General features: G+C 47.9%; 2 protein-coding genes across 3 annotated transcripts; one reads left to right on the forward strand and one right to left on the reverse strand.

The window, feature by feature from the left end:
• Nucleotides 1-223: 223 nt before the first annotated feature.
• Nucleotides 224-9,057, forward strand: TICAM1 (TIR domain containing adaptor molecule 1). Of its 2 annotated transcripts, none has more exons than XM_060784966.2 (2): nucleotides 224-467; nucleotides 7,198-9,057. In XM_060784966.2, the coding sequence occupies exon 2, from the start codon at nucleotides 7,211-7,213 to the stop codon at nucleotides 9,029-9,031; it is 1,821 nt and encodes a 606-aa protein (XP_060640949.2). In that variant the 5' UTR covers nucleotides 224-467; nucleotides 7,198-7,210; the 3' UTR covers nucleotides 9,032-9,057. The 2 variants fall into 2 exon arrangements, with proteins under 2 accessions (XP_060640949.2, XP_067329580.1); XM_067473479.1 differs by lacking the exon at nucleotides 224-467 and adding an exon at nucleotides 483-725.
• A 2,592-nt stretch (nucleotides 9,058-11,649) lies between these two features.
• Nucleotides 11,650-17,486, reverse strand: FEM1A (fem-1 homolog A). The gene has a single exon (XM_060784964.2). It carries the CDS (start codon nucleotides 16,870-16,872, stop codon nucleotides 14,890-14,892), a length of 1,983 nt encoding a protein of 660 aa, XP_060640947.1. The 5' UTR covers nucleotides 16,873-17,486; the 3' UTR covers nucleotides 11,650-14,889.
• Nucleotides 17,487-17,693: the final 207 nt, after the last annotated feature.

The following is a 17,693-nucleotide window of genomic DNA, read 5'->3' on the forward strand; positions in this document are numbered from 1 at the left end:
AGATTCCTGGATCCTTTTCCTATGGATTATGACTTCCCTCAGTCTAGATACTATCCTCCTATGGATGCAGCCTAAAATCACATTGGCCTTTGCTGCTGTTGCAGAACATTGTCGGCTTGCAAAGGCTCCTAGAACACATTGACTGCTTTCCAGCCAAATTAGTCTCTGTGCATTGCATTCCTGTGGCCTAAGTGTAATATTGCACATTTCTTCCTGTTGGGAATTCATTGTGTTTGTTTAGGCCCCAGCTCTCCAATCTGTCGAAAGTATTTTGGACTCTCACCCCGTCCTTTGAACCAGGAAACGGGCTCAAAACTTTCAGGAAACTGCTCGGATTCAAGGCCAGACGCTTCCTGTTTCGTTGCTGTGCATGCCCCACCTCGAAGGCCCATACCGCTGGGGGGACTCCCCGCTCCTTCGGCCCCTTTGGCATCTGAAGCCTTGCTGGATTTGTGGCAAAGAGCCAGGTAAGGAGTAGAAGTTGGCAAAAAAGTCACATTCCTCTCTTCGCAGAGGAAGGAAAGAAAAAGCGATTGCCTCGATTCAACCGTGTGCAGCATTACACTTCGGCAATAGAAATACAATGGAGTCTCCTTCCTTCGAGGTTTGTAAGCAGAGGCTGGATGGCCATCTGCCGGGAAGGCTTGGATGGTGTCGTCTGTGAATTGTCACCCTCCCCAAACAGGCCTTCGTCTCCAAGCTACATACAGTCTCCTTCTCTAGAGGTTTGTATGCAAAGGCTGGATGGCCATCTGTCAGGAGGGTTTTGATTGTGTTCCTGCCAGGCTAAAAGGGGATGGATTAGATGGCCCTTGGGGGTCTCTTCCAACTCTAGGATTCAATTATTCCACCACCCTCATTCTCCATGTTTAATGTCTATGAAGTTGGATGGCCATCTTTCGGGAGGGCTTTGATTGTGTTCCTTCCTGGGATAAAAGGGATGGACTAGATGGCCCTTTGGGGTCTCTTCCAACTCTAGGATTCAACGATTCCGCCTGCTTCTTTCTCGATGCATAATGTCTATGAGGCTGGATGGGCATCTGTCAGGAGGGTTTTGATTGTGTTCCTGCCAGGCTAAAAGGGGATGGATTCGATGGCCCTTGGGGGTCTCTTCCAACTCTAGGATTCAATTATTCCATCACCCTCTTTCTCCATGCTTAATGTCTATGAAGTTGGATGGCCATCTTTCGGGAGGGCTTTGAGTGTGTTCCTGCCTGTCATAAAAGGGATGGACTAGATTGCCCTTCGGAATCTCTTCCAACTCTAGGATTCAACAATTCAGTCCGCTTCTTTCTCCATGCATAATGTCTATGAGGCTGGATGGGCATCTGTCGGGAGGGATCGAATGGTGTTGCTCCCTGGCAGAAGGGGGATTGGACTGGATGACCTTTGGAAGTCCCTTTCTAGCATGCTCCTTGTTATATTTGGAACCACACTTCTTTCTGGCTTACCGACATTCCTATCGGTAAGTTTCGGAAAAACTTTCCTACTTCTTGTTTGATACTTTCCTGGTTTAAAAACTTTTCTATTTGGGAAGTAAAGAGTTTGATACTCCCTGGGTTTCTCTTTTCTGCTTCTGGAACTCTCTGCCCTGGAGTGTGGTGGAGGCTCCTTCTTTGGAAGCTTTAAACAGAGGCTGGATGGCCATCTGTCAGGGGTGATTTGAATGCAATATTCCTGCTTCTTGGCAGGAGGTTGGACTGGATGGCCCATGAGGTCTCTTCCAACCCTAGGATTCTATGATTCGGCAATGCATTGCTGATATTGCAATAGACTGCTTTTATGCCATCTGATTTTATCTCATCTAAATAATAGCTTTGCTGTTTATCTTCAATACATTGCACTGAGTAACGCTATTCTTTTAATACGCAAGGGCAGCATGACAATTATTTTAAGTGCAGATTTGGTGCGCTGCTATATCGCCTTGTGCTTATTTTGTATGTCTATTGCCTCAGAGTATCAATAAGCTAATAGAGTGTTTAAACCGTTCATTTTTAAATGTACTTTACTTACGTAGGCGATCCCATGATGGTGTCTTTGTGGTGGGTTCGTAGGTTATTCTTGATACACATTGATACACAGTGAGGACATCGGTTTCCAGGTGGAAGGCGGTCCCGGTCAGGGTTGGCTTGATGCGCCTTCTTCCTCTTGGCACATTTCTCCCTTTCACCTTCCATTCATGCCTCTTCGAATTCCGCAGCACTAGTGGTCACAGCTGACCTCCAGTTAGAGCCCTCAATGGCCAGGGCTTCCCAGTTCTCGGTGTCTATGCCACAGTTTTTAAGGTTGGCTTTGAGCCCATGTTTAAATCTCTTTTCCTGTCCACCAATGTTACATTTCCCATTCTTGAGTTGGAAGTGTAATAACTGCTTTGGGATGGGATTGTTGATGGGAAGTTTCCCACCGGAGTGGAAATCATCTATCTGACAGATGGCAAGCTATTCAAACTCAGCAGACTGAAAGCCAAAACCAAGGTTACAACAACATCTGTTATAGAACTCCAGTATGCTGATGACAATGTCGTCTGTGCGCATTCAGAAGAAGATCTACAAGCCACTCTAAACACCTTTGCAGAAGCATACGAGAAGCTCGGCTTGTCATTGAACATTGAAAAAACCAAAGTGCTGTTCCAGCAGACACCAGCCAACCCCTCCCCAATGCCAGAGATACAGCTTAATGGTGTAACATTAGAAAATGTTGATCATTTCCACTACCTTGGCAGCCACCTCTCCACCAAAGTCAACATCGACACCGAAATACAACACTGCCTGAGCTCTGCGAGCGCAGCATTTTTCCGAATGAAGCAGAGAGTGTTTGAGGACCGGGGCATCCGTAGGGATACCAAGGTGCTTGTTTATAGAGCTATTGTCCTCCCAACCCTGCTATATACCTGCGAGACGTGGACTGTCTACAGACGTCACATGCAACTCCTGGAACGATTCCATCAGCGCTGCCTCCGGAAAATCCTGCAAATCTCTTGGGAAGACAAGCGGACAAACGTCAGCGTGCTGAAAGAAGCAAAGACCACCAGCAATGAAGCAATGGTCCTCTGCCATCAACTCCGCTGGACCGGCCATGTTGTCCAGATGCCCGACCACCGTCTCCCAAAGCAGTTGCTCTACTCCGAACTCAAGAACGGAAAACAGACTGTTGGTGGACAGGAAAAGAGATTTAAAGATGGGCTCAAAGCCAACCTTAAAAACTCTGGCATAGACACTGATAACTGGGAAGCCCTGGCCCTTGACCGCTCCAGCTGGAGGTCAGCTGTGACCAGCAGTGCTGCGGAGTTTGAAGAGGCACGAATGGAGGGCGAAAGGGAGAAGTGTGCCAAGAGGAAGGCGCGTCAAGCCAACCCCGACCGAGACCACCTTCCACCTGGAAACCAATGCCCTCACTGCGGAAGAAGATGCAGAGCAAGAATAGGGTTCCATAGCCACATACGGACCCACAAGAATATTGGAAGACAATCCTTCTCGGAAAACGAGGGATCGCCTAAGTAAGTAAGTAAGTAAGTAACTGCTTTGGGAGACGGTCATCAGGCATTTGGACAGTGTTGATGGTGTAGGAGCATTGCTTTAGTTCTGAAGGTCTTTGCTTCTTCCAGCACACTGGCATTTGTCCACATGTATTCCCAAAATATTTGCAGGATTTTTCGGAGGCAGTGCTGATGGAATCGTTCCAGGACTTGAGTCTGTAAACAGTCCACATTTCACAGGCGTATAGCCGGGTTGGGAGGACAATAGCTTTATCAGCAAGCACCTTGGCCTCCCTACAGATGTCGCGGTAGTTAGTGTTTAATTCTATTTTAAATGTTTGTATATTGGTAGGCTTTTAATTATATTGGTTTCAACCATGGTATCCTTCTGGACCATCTCTGTAAGATGGGGTTTGGAGGCACTGTTTTGCATTGGCTCTGATCCTTCCTGGAGGGGCGGACCCACATGGTGGAGCGGGGGGACTCCTGTTTGACTCCCTAGCCGGTGGCCTGTGGGGTCCCTTAGGGTTCAATTCTGTCTCCCATGCTCCCCAATGTTTATTTGAAACTGCTGGGAGAGATCATTCAGAGTTTTGGAGTTCGGTGTCAAATTTACGTAGACGACACCCAACTCTATTACTCCTTTCCACCCAAAGGATGACATTCTTGTCCTAAACCGGCGCCTGTCATCAGAAATGGACTGCATGGGGGCAAACAAGTTGGAAGTAAATCCAGACAAGACAGAGGTACTCTTGGTCAGCGGATCAGGGTGTGGGGTTACAGCTTGTGTTGGATGGGGTCACACTTCCCTTGAAAATACAGGTCTGCAGTCTGGGGGTGATTCTGGACTCATAGTTGACCTTGGAACTCCAGGTGCACCTTCACACAGTTAACTCTTGTATGCCAGCCTGTCCACACCTTAGTCACATCCTGTTTGGACTACTGCAACACTCTCTACATTGGGCTGTCTTTGAAGATAGTTCTGATAGTTGGCCCTAAACAGTTCTGGCCCGACCTATCTGTCCGAACGCATCTCCTCCTATGAACCAGTTAGGACATTAAGATCGTCTGGGGAGGCCCTTCTCTCGATCCCGCCAGCTTCACAAGTGCGCCTGGTGGGGACAAGAGACAGGGCCTTCTCAGTGGTGGCCCTTCGGCTGTGGAACACCCTTCCTTCAGAGATCAGATCGGCCCCCTCCCTGTTGACATTCCGGATGAAAGTGAAGACCTGGCTTTTTGAACAGGCATTCGACTAGGCAGTGTAATCGACTATTGGAACACGAAATAAGGATAATGAGACTGGATTCTGATTCTATCGATGAGATGTGATGGATTTGTTATATTGATGTTTGATGTTTGTTGTTTAATTAATTGTTTACTATTGCTTTAAATGTCCAATGATTTTGTACTATGTATATTGAAACCATGTTGTTAACCGCTCTGAGTCGCCTAAGGGCTGAGAAGAGCGGTATACAAATAAAGTAAATAATAATAACAGAGATCGGCAGCCAGATTGCTCACTGGAGCGCTGTATCATGAGAGAACATGGGGTTGCCTTTGAAGACTGTTCAGAAGCTTCAGTTGGCCCAAAGGGCAGCAGCCAGATTACTCACCAGAGCTGCGTACAAGGAGCATACAACTTCACCGTTACGCCAGCTCCAGTGGCTGCAGGTCTGCTACCGAGCACAATTCAAAGTGCTGGCTTTAGCCTATAAAGCCCTAAACCAACGTTTCTCAACCTGGGGGTTGGGACCCCTGGGGGGGGCGCGCACAAGGGGTCGCTAAAGACCATCGGAAAACACAGTATTTTCTGTTGGTCATGGGGGTTCTATGTGGGAAGTTTGGCCCAATTCTATTCTTGGTGGGGTTCAGAATACTCTTTGATTGGAGGTGAACTATAAATCCCAGCAATTATAAATCCCAAATGGCAAAGTCTAGTTCTATTTTCCCCAAACTCCACTAGTATTCATATTTGGGCATATTGAGTATTCGTACAAGTGGTTTCCGGATGTAGGTGAACTACAACTCCAAAACTCAAGGTCAACGCCCACCAAACCCTTCCAGTATTTTCTGCTGATCATGGAAGTTCTGTGTGCCAAGTTTAGTTCAATTCTATTGTTGGTGGAGTTCAGAATGCTCTTTGATTGTAGATGGACTATAAATCTCAGCAACTACAATTCCTAAATGACAAATCCAATCCCCCCCCCCCAACCCCACCAGTATTCAAATTTGGGCATATTTCAAAACTCAAGGTCAATGCCTACCAAACCCTTCTAGTATTTTCTGTTGGTCATGGGAGTTCTGTATGCCAAGTTTGGTTCAATTCATTGATGAAGTGCAGAATGCTATTTAGTTGTAGGCGAACTATAAATCCCAGCAACTACAACTCCCAAATGACAAAATCCTTCCCCCTCCCCATCCCCACCAGTATTCAAATTTGGGCATATTGGGTATTTGTGCCAAATTTGGTCCAGTGAATGAAAATACATCCTACATATCAGATATTTACATTACGATTCATAACAGTAGCAAAATGACAGTTGTGAAGTAGCAATGAAAATAATGTTATGGTTGGGGGTCCCCACAACATGAGGAACTGCATTAAGGGGTCGCAGCATTAGGAAGGTTGAGAAACACTGTCTTAAACGAAGCACTGGTGTCAGCCATCTTTAATGTAATGTTCTTAATTTGATTTTAGGGTGTATATTGTAATCTTTACTCATGTTTTAGTTCTTTATGTCATAGTGGATTGTTCTTTTCGATGTTCAATTATTTCTTTGTAAGTTTCTTGTTACTATCCATTCTCCTGTATTATTTTGATGTGTTTGCACCCATTCTGAGGCATTAAATGTTTGCCTTTTGTGTGTGTAAACCACCCTGAGTCTCTCCGGGGAGAGAAGGTGGTCTAGAAATAAAGTTGTTTATTATTATTATTATTATTATTATTCTGACACAAAAGCACAGTATGTCACAGCAAACGGGATCTATATGCTGGATTTCATATCACAAAATCACAAGTCAAACACTTCCCAAGCATCTAGGACTGTGTGATGTATTTTCGAATGATGCGCACAGATCCAAGTAAGGTGGCCTTTTGCAGTTGACAGATCATGATTTTGTCAATGTTTATTGTTTCCAAATGCCGGCTGAGATCTTTTGGCACGGCACTCAGTGCGCCAATGACCACTGGGACCACCTGAGCCTTTGCAGTTCGATTTTGAGGTCTTGATAACGGCTAAGTTTTTCCTGTTGCTTTTCCTCAATGCGACTGTCACCTGGTATGGCGACATCAATAATCCAGACTTTTTTCTTTTCCACAATCGTGATGTCTGGTGTATTGTGTTCCAAAACTTTGTCAGTCTGGATTTGAGAGTCCCACAGTATTTTTGCGTGTTTATTTTCCACGACCTTTGCAGGTTTATGATCCCACCAATTCTTTACTGCTGGCAGGTGGTACTTGTGACATAAGTTCCAGTGAATCATCTGGGCCACAGAGTTGTGCCTTTGTTTGTAGTCCGTCTGTGCGATTTTCTTGCAACAACTGAGGATATTATTATTATTATTATTATTATTATTATTATTATTATTTTGTTTTAACATGAAAATGGAGCAAGGGACACTTGCAGAGAGAGGGACTGACCCTCTGCTCTGATCTGGCTCAAGCAGTGTTTCTCTACTTCCAAAACATAACCTGGCTCCCTCCCTGTCTGTTTCTTTCCCAGGTGATATTGAAAGATGGCGGAGAGCTCTGAGGTACATCCAAGTCTGGAGGGCATCTTTCACATTTTGGCCCAGGTACCTGAGGAGAGGCTGACTGGCTACAAACATAAACTGAGCTGCGAGCGGCAAGACCAGCGGAGCTCTCAGCTCCTACAAACCATGATCCTGTTGACTTTAAAACGAGAAACAGAGGCCCGGAGAAACCTGGATGCTTTGCGGGGTGACCCAGTGGCGGCTCGCATTTCCCACTACAGCAATGCTACGGCAAACACGACCAATGTTGTTGTTCCTCTGCAGCAGCAGCAGGAGGAGGCTGAAGTGAGACTGGCCATTGCTCGGATCTACTCACTGCTGGTGGATGCAAAATGGTGTGGTTGTGCACCCAGAGACGAGGCCTACCGGGCAGCCATTGCCGCATTCCGATCCAGTGGCATTGGCGAGGACTGGCTCCGGAGTCTCACAGATGAAGCCTTGGAGAAGTGTGGGATGGGCTTCACATTTGGCTCAAGGGAAACGGGGAAGACCCCAAGGGCGAGTGATCCGGTGCCAGTCCCGAACTCCTTGGATCCTCAGCCGCTCCGATCCACTGGAAGCCCGACCTCCTTAGTGAGCCACTTGGAGATCAGCCAGTCCCTCACGGTGCCCGTTCGGACGCATTCGGTGCAGTACAGCACCGGGATCAGCAAGCTTTGCGGCGATATACAACATGTCGAAGAGAGAAACAGAGATGAATCACTAGTGGGTAGAGAGGAAAAGTACGAAGAAAGCAGTGACCTCAAGAACAGCCGTTGCTCTTCCTTCAATCCATCTGTCTCTAGGGTCTCGCCTGAAAGGAGTGTGCAGTGCCCTGAACCTGCAGCTGAAAAGCAAGTTCCTCCAAAGAGCTTGCCGCACGATCCACAAATTCTGTCTGCAGATTCAGAGCATCCACAACGTTCCGTGGCAAATTCATCTTCCTCAAAGCCATCCTCAAACACTGTTTCAGGCCCTCCACTGGCTGTGCCCTCGCCGATGGATCCACAGGTTGAAGATGAATTCTTCACCTTCGTCGTGGTTCATGCTGGTGAAGACGAGGCCATCGCCTGCCGTGTCAAGGCCCAGCTGGAGAGCATGGGGGTCTCCAATGGAGCGACCTACAGTGAGGATTTCCTCGTTCCCGGCCGCTGCCAGCTGGACTGCTTTGAGAACGCCTTGGACAATTCAGCCTACACCCTCTTCCTCCTGACGGAGAACTTCAATAGCAGGCTCTGTGCCTACAAGACCAACGTGGCGCTCATTGACTCCTTCAATCGCAAGGCCAACACGGTGATCCCCTTCATCCCCAAGGAGAGGCCCCTCAAGCCGGAGCAGATGCCTCTCTTATTGGCGGGCCTGGTGCCAATGGATGAGAACTCTCCCGTTTTCCCTAAGCGGGTCAAGAATACCTTCAGAGAGAAGGACATCCAAAACAAGAAAGCAGCTTGGAGCCGCCGGAGGCAGATCCAGGAGAAGGAACGGTTGCAAGAGCAGAACCGGGAATACCAGCAGCTAATGCAGCGTCTTTCGGTGTTTGGCATGAACATGCCTTATGTAGCGACGTCCCCGCAAGGATTTTCAGGTCATGCGCCACAGCAGTGTTTTTATCCTTCTCTGGGAATGTCTCAACTTCCACAAGGCCCTGACCTGCCTTCTCTCGGCCCGTCCTTCAAGTTCTCCCAGGGCTTTGGAGGTGCTCAGCCGTCGCTGATCATTCAGAACGCCCAAATGGTGCAAATCGGAGACTGTAACAACATGCAGGTGGAGAGGACCAATGCAACGCTGGGCACAGCCGAGGAAAACGGCGCTGTGAATCCATGACTGAAAATAAAGCCCTTTAATAGTTATATGCCCGTTTATTCTTATTTTATGCAGGATCTATTTATTTATTTTTTACAAATTTAATGTTTTGTTGTATATTGTATGTACATCTGGATACAGGTGAACCACAATTTCCCAAAATTAAGGTGAATTTTCCCCAAAGACCTCCAGTGCTTTTTGATGGTCATTGGGGGGGGGGGGGGGGTTCTGTGTGCCAGGTTTGGTCCAATTCCCTTTTTGGTGGGGTTCATAGTGCTCTTTGATTGCAGGTGAACTATACATCCCAGTGCCCACAACTCCTCCCCTTCCCCCCCAAAAAAATCCACCAGTATTCCAATTTGGTCCAGATCAATCATTGTTTGGGTTCACAGTGCTCTCTGGGTGTAGGTGAACTACAACTCCTATAAATCCCTCCAAAACCTCCAGTATTTTTCTTGGTTATGGGGGCTCTGTGGGCGAAGTTAGTTCCAGGTCCATTGTTGGTGGGGTTCTGGGTGCTCTTTGATTGAGGTGAACTATAAATCCCATTACCTACAACTCCTATAAGTCAAGGTAAATTCTTTCCAAACCTCTCCAGTATTTTTCTTAGGTCATGGGGGTTCTGTGTGCCAAATATGGTCCAGGTACATTGTCAAAGGGGATCACAGTGCTTTGTCTTCATGCACAGAACCCCCATGACCTAAGAAAAATACTGGAGAGGTTTGGGGGAATTCACCTTGATTTGGAGGAGTTGCAGTTCACCTACACCCAAACAATGATGGATTGGACCAAATTTAGAATGCATAACTGATAGGCCCATATTTGAATACTGGTAGGTTTTGGGGAGAATTGACCTTGACATTTGGGAGTTATAGGTACTGGGATTTATTGTTCACCTGCAATCAATGAGCATTCTGAACTCCACCAAAAATGGAATTGGACCAAACATGGCACACAGAGCCCGCATGACCAGCAAAAAATACTGGCGGTCTTTGGGGAAAATTCACCTTGATTTGGGGGAGTTGTAGTTCACCTATATCCAGAGAACATTGTGAACCCAAACACCGATGGATCTGGACCAAACTTGGCACACATATCTGATATGCCGAAATTTGATTACTGGAGGGGTTGGAGGGAAACTGACCTTCTTGTCTGAGAGTTGTAGTTCAACCATAACTAGAGAAAGAGAGACTTCCACCGATGATGGACCTGGACCAAAGTTGGCACACAGACCGACTGAACCTACTGGAGGGGTTTGAGGGGACTGACTTACCATAGTGGGAGTTGTAGTCTACCCTGCACACAGAGAGCACACTGAATCCCACCGATGATGCACCTAGAGGAAACTTGCCCAACAAACTTTAAGTACTGATGGAGTTTTTTTGTGGTTAACCTGGCATGATGGGAGTTGTAGTTCACCTTATGCATTTTATACAAGTAAAAAATGACTTAAAAAATAACCTGGGCAACACTGAGTACTCAAGCTAGTCTATCTATAAAACCCAATGGTGTGGTAGCTGGTGAAAGGCATTATTACCTGGGGTTGGATTGAGAGGGGATGTGTCAGAAGTGTCACCAAAGACCATCAGAAAACACAGTATTTTCTGTTGTTCATGGGGGCTCTGTGTGGAAAGTTTGGCCCGATTCTATCGTTGGTGAGGTTCAGAAACCTCTTTGATTATAGGTGAAGTATAAATCCCAGCAATTACAACTCCCAAACATCAAGGCCCATTTAACCCAAACTCCACTAGTGTTCACAATTGGGCATATTGAGCATTCGTGCCAAGTTTGGTCCGGATCCATCATTGTTTGAGTCCACAGTGCTCTCTGGATGTAGGTGAACTACAACTCCAAAACTCGAGGTCAATGCCCACCAAACCCTTCCATTATTTCGTGTTGGTCATGGGAGTTTTGTGTGCCAAGTTTGGTTCAATTCCATTGTTGGAGTTCAGAATGCTCTTTGATTGTAGGTGAACTAAATCCCAGTAACTACAACTCCCATATGACAAAAATCAATCCTCCCCAACCCCACCAGTATTCAAATTTGGGCATATTGGGTATTTGTGCCAAATTTGGTCTAGTGAATGAAAATACATCCTGCATATCAGATATTTACATTATGATTCATAACAATAGCAACATTACGGTTATGAAGTAGCAACGAAAATAATTTTATGGTTGGGGGTCACCACAACATGACGAACTGTATTAAGGGGTTGTGGCATTTGGAAGGTTGAGGAACACTGCACTTCTAGATGAATCTGTAATGTAGGATGATAACAATGATAAATAATAACAACATATTTATTACCTGCCTTAGTTTGACACCACTTTACATGGCTGAATGCAATGGAGTTGTAGTCTGCCCTCTTTGGCAGAGAAGGCTAAAGGCCTTGCAAAACAACAACTCCGATGAATCCATAGTATTCTCATTGCTTCCTGGCACAGGATGCTTGGCTAGACATAACTTTGGCCCATAATGGGATTCCTCTGTCGGTAATGCATTTTTCCTCCTCATGAAGCTCAGAGAGAGTTGGGTTTTCCTCTTCTCCTGCCAAGAAAAATCGATCCCCGTGAAGTGAAGCCAATGTACTTCCTTGCATGCAATGAAAAAAAAAAAAGAGAGAGCCGGAGGGAGGTTATTTTTAGCAGCACAACTTTCTTTCTTTTCCTTTTTTATTTTTTTATTATTTTTTTTAAAGTGCCGGTTTATTCATTTCAAGTCAGGAAACGTTGGCTTGCCAACTACACACATTCTGCGGTTGCAATTTTCGGTGCTGCCGAAAGCGGCTGAAATCATTCTTCTGCTTGGCAGTGAAACGAAAGCAAAATGAGGAAATCTACCTGATGCTTTCTTTGGAAATCACACTTTCAGAGATATAGGGCAAAAAAAATCAAAAACAAAAAGCTGTATGGGATGCTTCCTGACCCACCAAGGAAACAAATCAATTGGGATACTTAAGTCTTAAGCAACAAAGCAGAAAGTGGATTTTCTATCGCAACTTTTCTATGTTCAGTCATGGCAGAAAAAGGGGAGCTTTCATCCTACTTTCCTGGAAAGCGCCCCTGTTTTCCGTACTAAATATTCTGCGCAATCCAGGTATTGCAAACCTTCTTCCCAGTTTCTAATCCGAAGCACACTTCACAGGCAACAAAGGTGAGAGGAAGTAATTCTATATTTTCCAACCAAAACACCACCAAAATTGGATTTGTCCTGCCATTTTGTGTCGGAAAGGTAACAAAGAACCAGGGAAGGTTTAGCAAAAGAGGGGGACCACAGCCAACGGTCATTTAGTAAACATCAAAACACAGATATATTTCCAGAAGCCCTGGCTTTGGGAGAATCTATTTTGAGATGGACCTGTACATATAATACCAACCGAATTACGGCAAAAGGCAATGCATGCTGGGGGATCGATCTGTCATTGGAAACTACTCTCTGACCTCTGGATACCAACATCCAAATAACGGTTAGTTCAGGGAAGGGGATGCTTTGGTTCTCCAGGTGTTTTGAACTGCAGCACCCATAATCCTGTTCCTAAGACCCTTGGAAGGAAATCCTTAGCCCTTAATGGAATGATGGTCTTTTAGCACCCCTTGACATTAACCTTGGCTTCATTTTGCGGGTGTCAAGGGATGCCCCATTTGTGGTGAGGTGTTACAACTATCCCAAACAATCCTGATCCTTCTCCGAACAATCTCCTTCTCCAAAAGCTGACAACTCTGCTGTGATTTGGCTCTTTTTATCAACACAATCCCTCCAGACCCACTCTCAACTCTTCCTTATCCTGTTTATCCATGCAAAGATTCCAAACACACCGTTTCTGCTCCTGACTTTCCTTGGCAGATCCAGTACGAGAATTTAACTCAACAGGAAACAACACAAGCTTGATGGAGACAGCGAGCAAAGCATGCAATCTGTGTGTTTGTGCGAATGTGCATACGATCTGGGTTGTTGTGGGTTTCTGTGCCATGTTCCAGAAGCATTCTCTCCTGTTGGAAACTAGGCAAGTGGGGTTTATATATCTGTGGAATGATGTCCAGGGTGGGAGAAAGAACTCTTGTCTGTTGGAGGCAAGTGTGAATGTTGTCATTGCCCAGCTTGATTAGGACTGAATGGCCTTGCAGCTTCAAACCCTAACTGCTTCCCGCCTGGGAGAATCCTTTGTTGGGATTTGTCCTTTCTCCCACCCTGGACACTCCACAGATATATAAACTCCACTTGCCTAGTTTCCAACAGACCTCACAACCTCTGAGGATGCCTGCCACAGATGAGGGCAAAATGTCAGGAAGGAATGCTTCTGGAACATGGCCATACAGCCCGGAAAACTCACAGCAACCTTGTAATTTCGGCCATGAAAGCCTTCGACAATGCATACGGTCTGTGTGCAGAAGGGGAGTGCAAGTGCCCTCAAAACCACGACCTCGGCTAAACTTCCAACATGGGAATCGCTCTATGCCAAATAGGGAAAGAAACATGAGCGTCTAGGCGCATGCAAAAGGAGGCCTGGAGAAAGAGCTCACTGGGAGCTTTTGATGTACACCTGGCACTGAAAAAAAAAGCAGGCTTGCTGGGGAGGGGGGATGTTTAAGCTCTTGGCAAGCCAAATTCAATAGTTGGGAGCCTCTGCGATCAAACTCGGCCAGGCAAAACAGCATGATTCTCATTCCCACAGCACAACGGCACAAACAGATGAAGCGTCTTGTTTCTCTTCTAGGGTTTCAAAACACAAACCCGCCCTTTTTCTTCTGAGCAGCAACACCAAGCCTGCAATCAATGGACTAAATCAGGAGAAACCAAACTGTGGGCAAGGGGGGGAGGGCACCAGTTAAGTTTGGGTTAAAAAGCAAATCATTTCCCTATCAGCGCCAGCCCTGAAAAACAGCCAGATGCAACTCAGCCATTCCCAAACAAAGAACTCAAACCCAGAATGCAAACCATCACCACACTCAGCAGCAACGTAAATAATTTTCCGGAGGCAATCTGCTCTCTCTGGCCTATTATGCAAACAAAGGGGGGAAAAAACAAGGGAGCAACTTTAAGACTGTCTTTAGGTTGCCTGAAATCCTAATTTCCTTTCCTATATTTTGAGAAGGAAAAAAAGGGGGGATGCAAAGGGGCAAGGGCAGCAGCTCCAAAACCAGCAAGGCAAGGTAAATTTGCAAAACAGATCAAATGAAGAACTTGTTTTAAAAGGATCAGCTGAAAAGTAGGGGCCAGTACCAACCAGCTAGCTTTCCTGCTCCCATCCAATGGCTCTCAAATGCTACTTGACACTGAAAGTGGCCATCTCTGGGACAGGAGGCAGCTAGAGGTTCAAAGGAGGTCCAAGGGCAAATGTTGCAAAAGCAGTGAGTGGAGCAACCAGACTGGGTCACTCTTTCTATATATATCAGCACAGCATCCCTAGAAAAGTGTGGGGAGTGCTGTGGAAAGCTATAAAAAGCTTGGCTGCATCCAACTGTCAGAGGAATTGAAGCAGGGGACGCAAAGGCATCCGTCCTTGGGCCCTGAGGCCTTGGGAACAGAACCAGGATGTCAGATATTGATTCTGACCTCACTGAGGGTAAAGGCAGAGACAGAATTCTAGGTCTCCTTCACACTACACAACTGTAGCACTTCGACAACTGCTTTAACTACCAAGAAAACCTCAGATTTGCAGTTTGGTGAGCACCTTGTGCTTCTCAGTCTCAACAAACTATAAATCTAGATGATACAGCCATGGTAATTCAAAGGACCCCAGCACTGCTAGAATTGTGCAGAGTGAAGGAGACTGTAAATACCTCCTACTTTGAAACAGTATATCGGGCCCAGTGCAAAGAAAAGCTTTCAAATTCAGATCACAGGAAGACGGAGAGTCCATCACACATCACCCTCTTTAATGGAGTTCAATGAAGGCCTCCAGTTCCTCTGGGATGAAGCCCTTGTAAGGGATCTTGTGTTTATCCAGGGCTCGGGCGGCAAGGCACTGCAAGGTGACGTAGTTGAAGGGCTGCATCATAGCCTTGGTGAGGAGTTTCTCGTCCAGAAGCTCGTACGCCGTCTGCTTGTAGGCGTTGGTGGCATCCATGTGGGCCCCGGCCTCCATGAGGGCGCTCATAATAAGCGGGCAGTTGTTTCGTGCGGCCACGTGCAGCGGGGTATTGTTGTCGTAGTCGCGGCTGTCCGGGTCAGCACCACACTCCAGGAGGAGATTCACCACATGGAGAGAGGGGAACTTCCCCACAGGGTAGCGGCCGACGGCAGTGGTGTCCTTGTCTACCGCCATGTGCAGTGGGGTGAAGCCGTTCTTGCCTCGGGGGTTGCATTTCAGCAGGCGGTAGATGGTCTGGCGCTTCTGGTGCTCTTGCTCTGGGCTGCACTCCACTTTCTCCAAGAGAAAGACCAGGTGGAGGATGATGGCGAGGGCTTTGGTGAACTGGGCACAATCGGCCACAGGGTCTTTCCGGTGGAGCAGGGCCCGCTCCACCTCACGGACGCCTTTGCTCAGCACCACCATGAGGTCAGCAAACCCCAGCTGGGTGGCCAAGGTGCCCTTGGAGCGGTCCTGAAGCACATACGAGAAAAGCTCAGCGAACGAGAGGAAGCTGCTCGCTGTCATCGGGCTTAGGGGCTCCAAGTTGCCCTGCTGCATCTCCAAGGCGTACTTCCACAGGTTGATGCAGCGCTCGAAGTTGCCCGAATCAGCGTAGACAGCGCCCCGGTAACGGATGTAGTACGATGTGTCTGGGTGGGACGGGCCAAGGATACGCTCTCGGATCAACAGGGCCTGCATCCGCATCTCATCTGGGTCAGTCACCAAAGCCTCCAGCTCCTTCATGGTGCTCACTTCCCGGGCGTAGTCATAAGCCAGGACCAACTGGCAGGGCTCGGTTTTGGAGAGGTACTGCCCACCTTGGTGCCGCAGCTCCATCGCTCGCCGCCAGTGCTTGAGAGCGCCAAGGAGGTCACGTTTCTTGTCCACAAAGGTGGCTCCCAGGAGCTCCAGTGCTTCCACAGCCGCCTCCCGGGTGCAGTAAACACGATTCTTGCAGGTGACAGAGCTGCCATTGTCGGGTTCCTCCTCACACTGCTCCCTGTCACAATCAGCTCCAGGTGCCCCTTCGTGTGCTGTAGCTGCCAGCGGCTCCTCCAGTGCCCCTTCAATGAGGTATTCCACGATATTAGTGTGACCAGTCACGCTGGCGGCGAGCAGCGGCGTCATCCCATAGCCATCTTTCTCCATGCGGGCGTTGGAGTCCAGCAGCAGCCGCAGGATCTCCAGGCTGCCGGACTCGGCACAGTCATGCAAGGCAGTGTTGCCCTTCACACTGCGGCGGTTGACATCGGCACCTTGCTCCAGGAGGTAGCGGGCGATCTCAGCGTGGCCCTTGTAGCAGGAGATCATCAGGCAGGTGTGGCCATGGCGGTTGGCTACCTCCAGGTCGGCACCCCGCTCCCCCACCAGGTAGCGCACAATGGCCAAGTGCCCGTCGAAGCAGGCCGCCCGCAGTGGGGTGGAGTTGGTCAGCGTGGTCTGGTTGACGCAGGCCCCTCGCTCCAGCAGGGACCGCACCACTGGCAAGTGGCCGGCGGCCGAGGCAGCCCACAGTGGAGGCGCCCCTTCGATGGTCTCACCGTCGAAGTTGACTGACCCACCGGCCTCCACTCGGGCCCCGCAATGGTCCAAGAGGTACTCCACCACCTCGCGGTGGCCGTGGCGGGAAGCAATCAGCAATGGAGTGCTGCCGGCTCCTTCTCCTCCTCCAGGGCCAGCCGTTAATTCCTCCAACTCCTCCCGGCTCCGGCTTCCCAAGAGCTTTTGCAGCAGCTTCAGTTTCCCTTCTCGGGCGGCATTGTAGACAGCCTGACGGAGATCCATGGCGATGTTCACAGTGGCCTCCTTGAAACCGTGGCCCTCACATTCCCGCAAGGCCCAAAAGGCAGGCCTCTTCCTCTATGTATTTATATGCATATAAATATGAATAAATTAATAGGTTGGGAAAAACTTCTGTATTCTTCTCTCTCTTAATTGAGACTCAAAGCGGTGAACAGGATTTTAAAAACAGATGCACAATTTTGAAACCAAAAATGAATCCACCTTAAAATGGAGCCAAGCCTTCATAAATTAAGTCAAACACACCAGGTCGCCGGTGTCCTTTCAAACGTCCTCTTTGACCAAGCAAGAAAGGTCTACCAAGGCCCAAGTCACAAAAGCATAGGAGCCTTAAAGCTAGATGGAAGCTTCTTCCTAAATATAGCTCTATATATGCATATAAATAGATAAACAAGGAGCTGTGCCTCTGAGGGAATCCAATGCAAGGCCGCAGAGAAGGGGCTTCGGGCTCGGTAACCTAGCAACCGAGCTCCCTCTGGCTCCCAGAAGCAACCTTCACCCGGGTTTCTCCTCTCGTAGCCATGTTAAAAAAAAACCATTTGTGGAACCCAACCGAAATGGTTGTTTAGCTCATAAGCTCTGCCTTTGCCGAAGAGCACGCCGGGAGTCGTAGTCCCGCCGGGAGGAGAGGCCTGTTGGTTTCAACGCCGAGCTGGCCACGCCCAGACTACACTTCCCAGAAGCGCTAAGCCATGAGAGTAGCATTGTGAGCAACGGCGGCCGGGAAGCGAAGTTCTGTTTCCAACCGTCCTATTGGCTGCTCTCTTCCCTGGCTCAAGCCTAGAGAAAGAAAAGAGAGGCAATTC

Source organism: Anolis sagrei, chromosome X (assembly GCF_037176765.1).
Source record: "Anolis sagrei isolate rAnoSag1 chromosome X, rAnoSag1.mat, whole genome shotgun sequence".
NCBI lineage: Eukaryota > Metazoa > Chordata > Lepidosauria > Squamata > Dactyloidae > Anolis > Anolis sagrei.

Bases quoted from the DNA above. Each gene is read 5' to 3' on its own strand.
- FEM1A (XM_060784964.2), bottom strand. From the start codon at position 16,872: ATGGATCTCCGTCAGGCTGTCTACAATGCCGCCCGAGAAGGGAAACTG.
- TICAM1 (XM_060784966.2), top strand. From the start codon at position 7,211: ATGGCGGAGAGCTCTGAGGTACATCCAAGTCTGGAGGGCATCTTTCAC.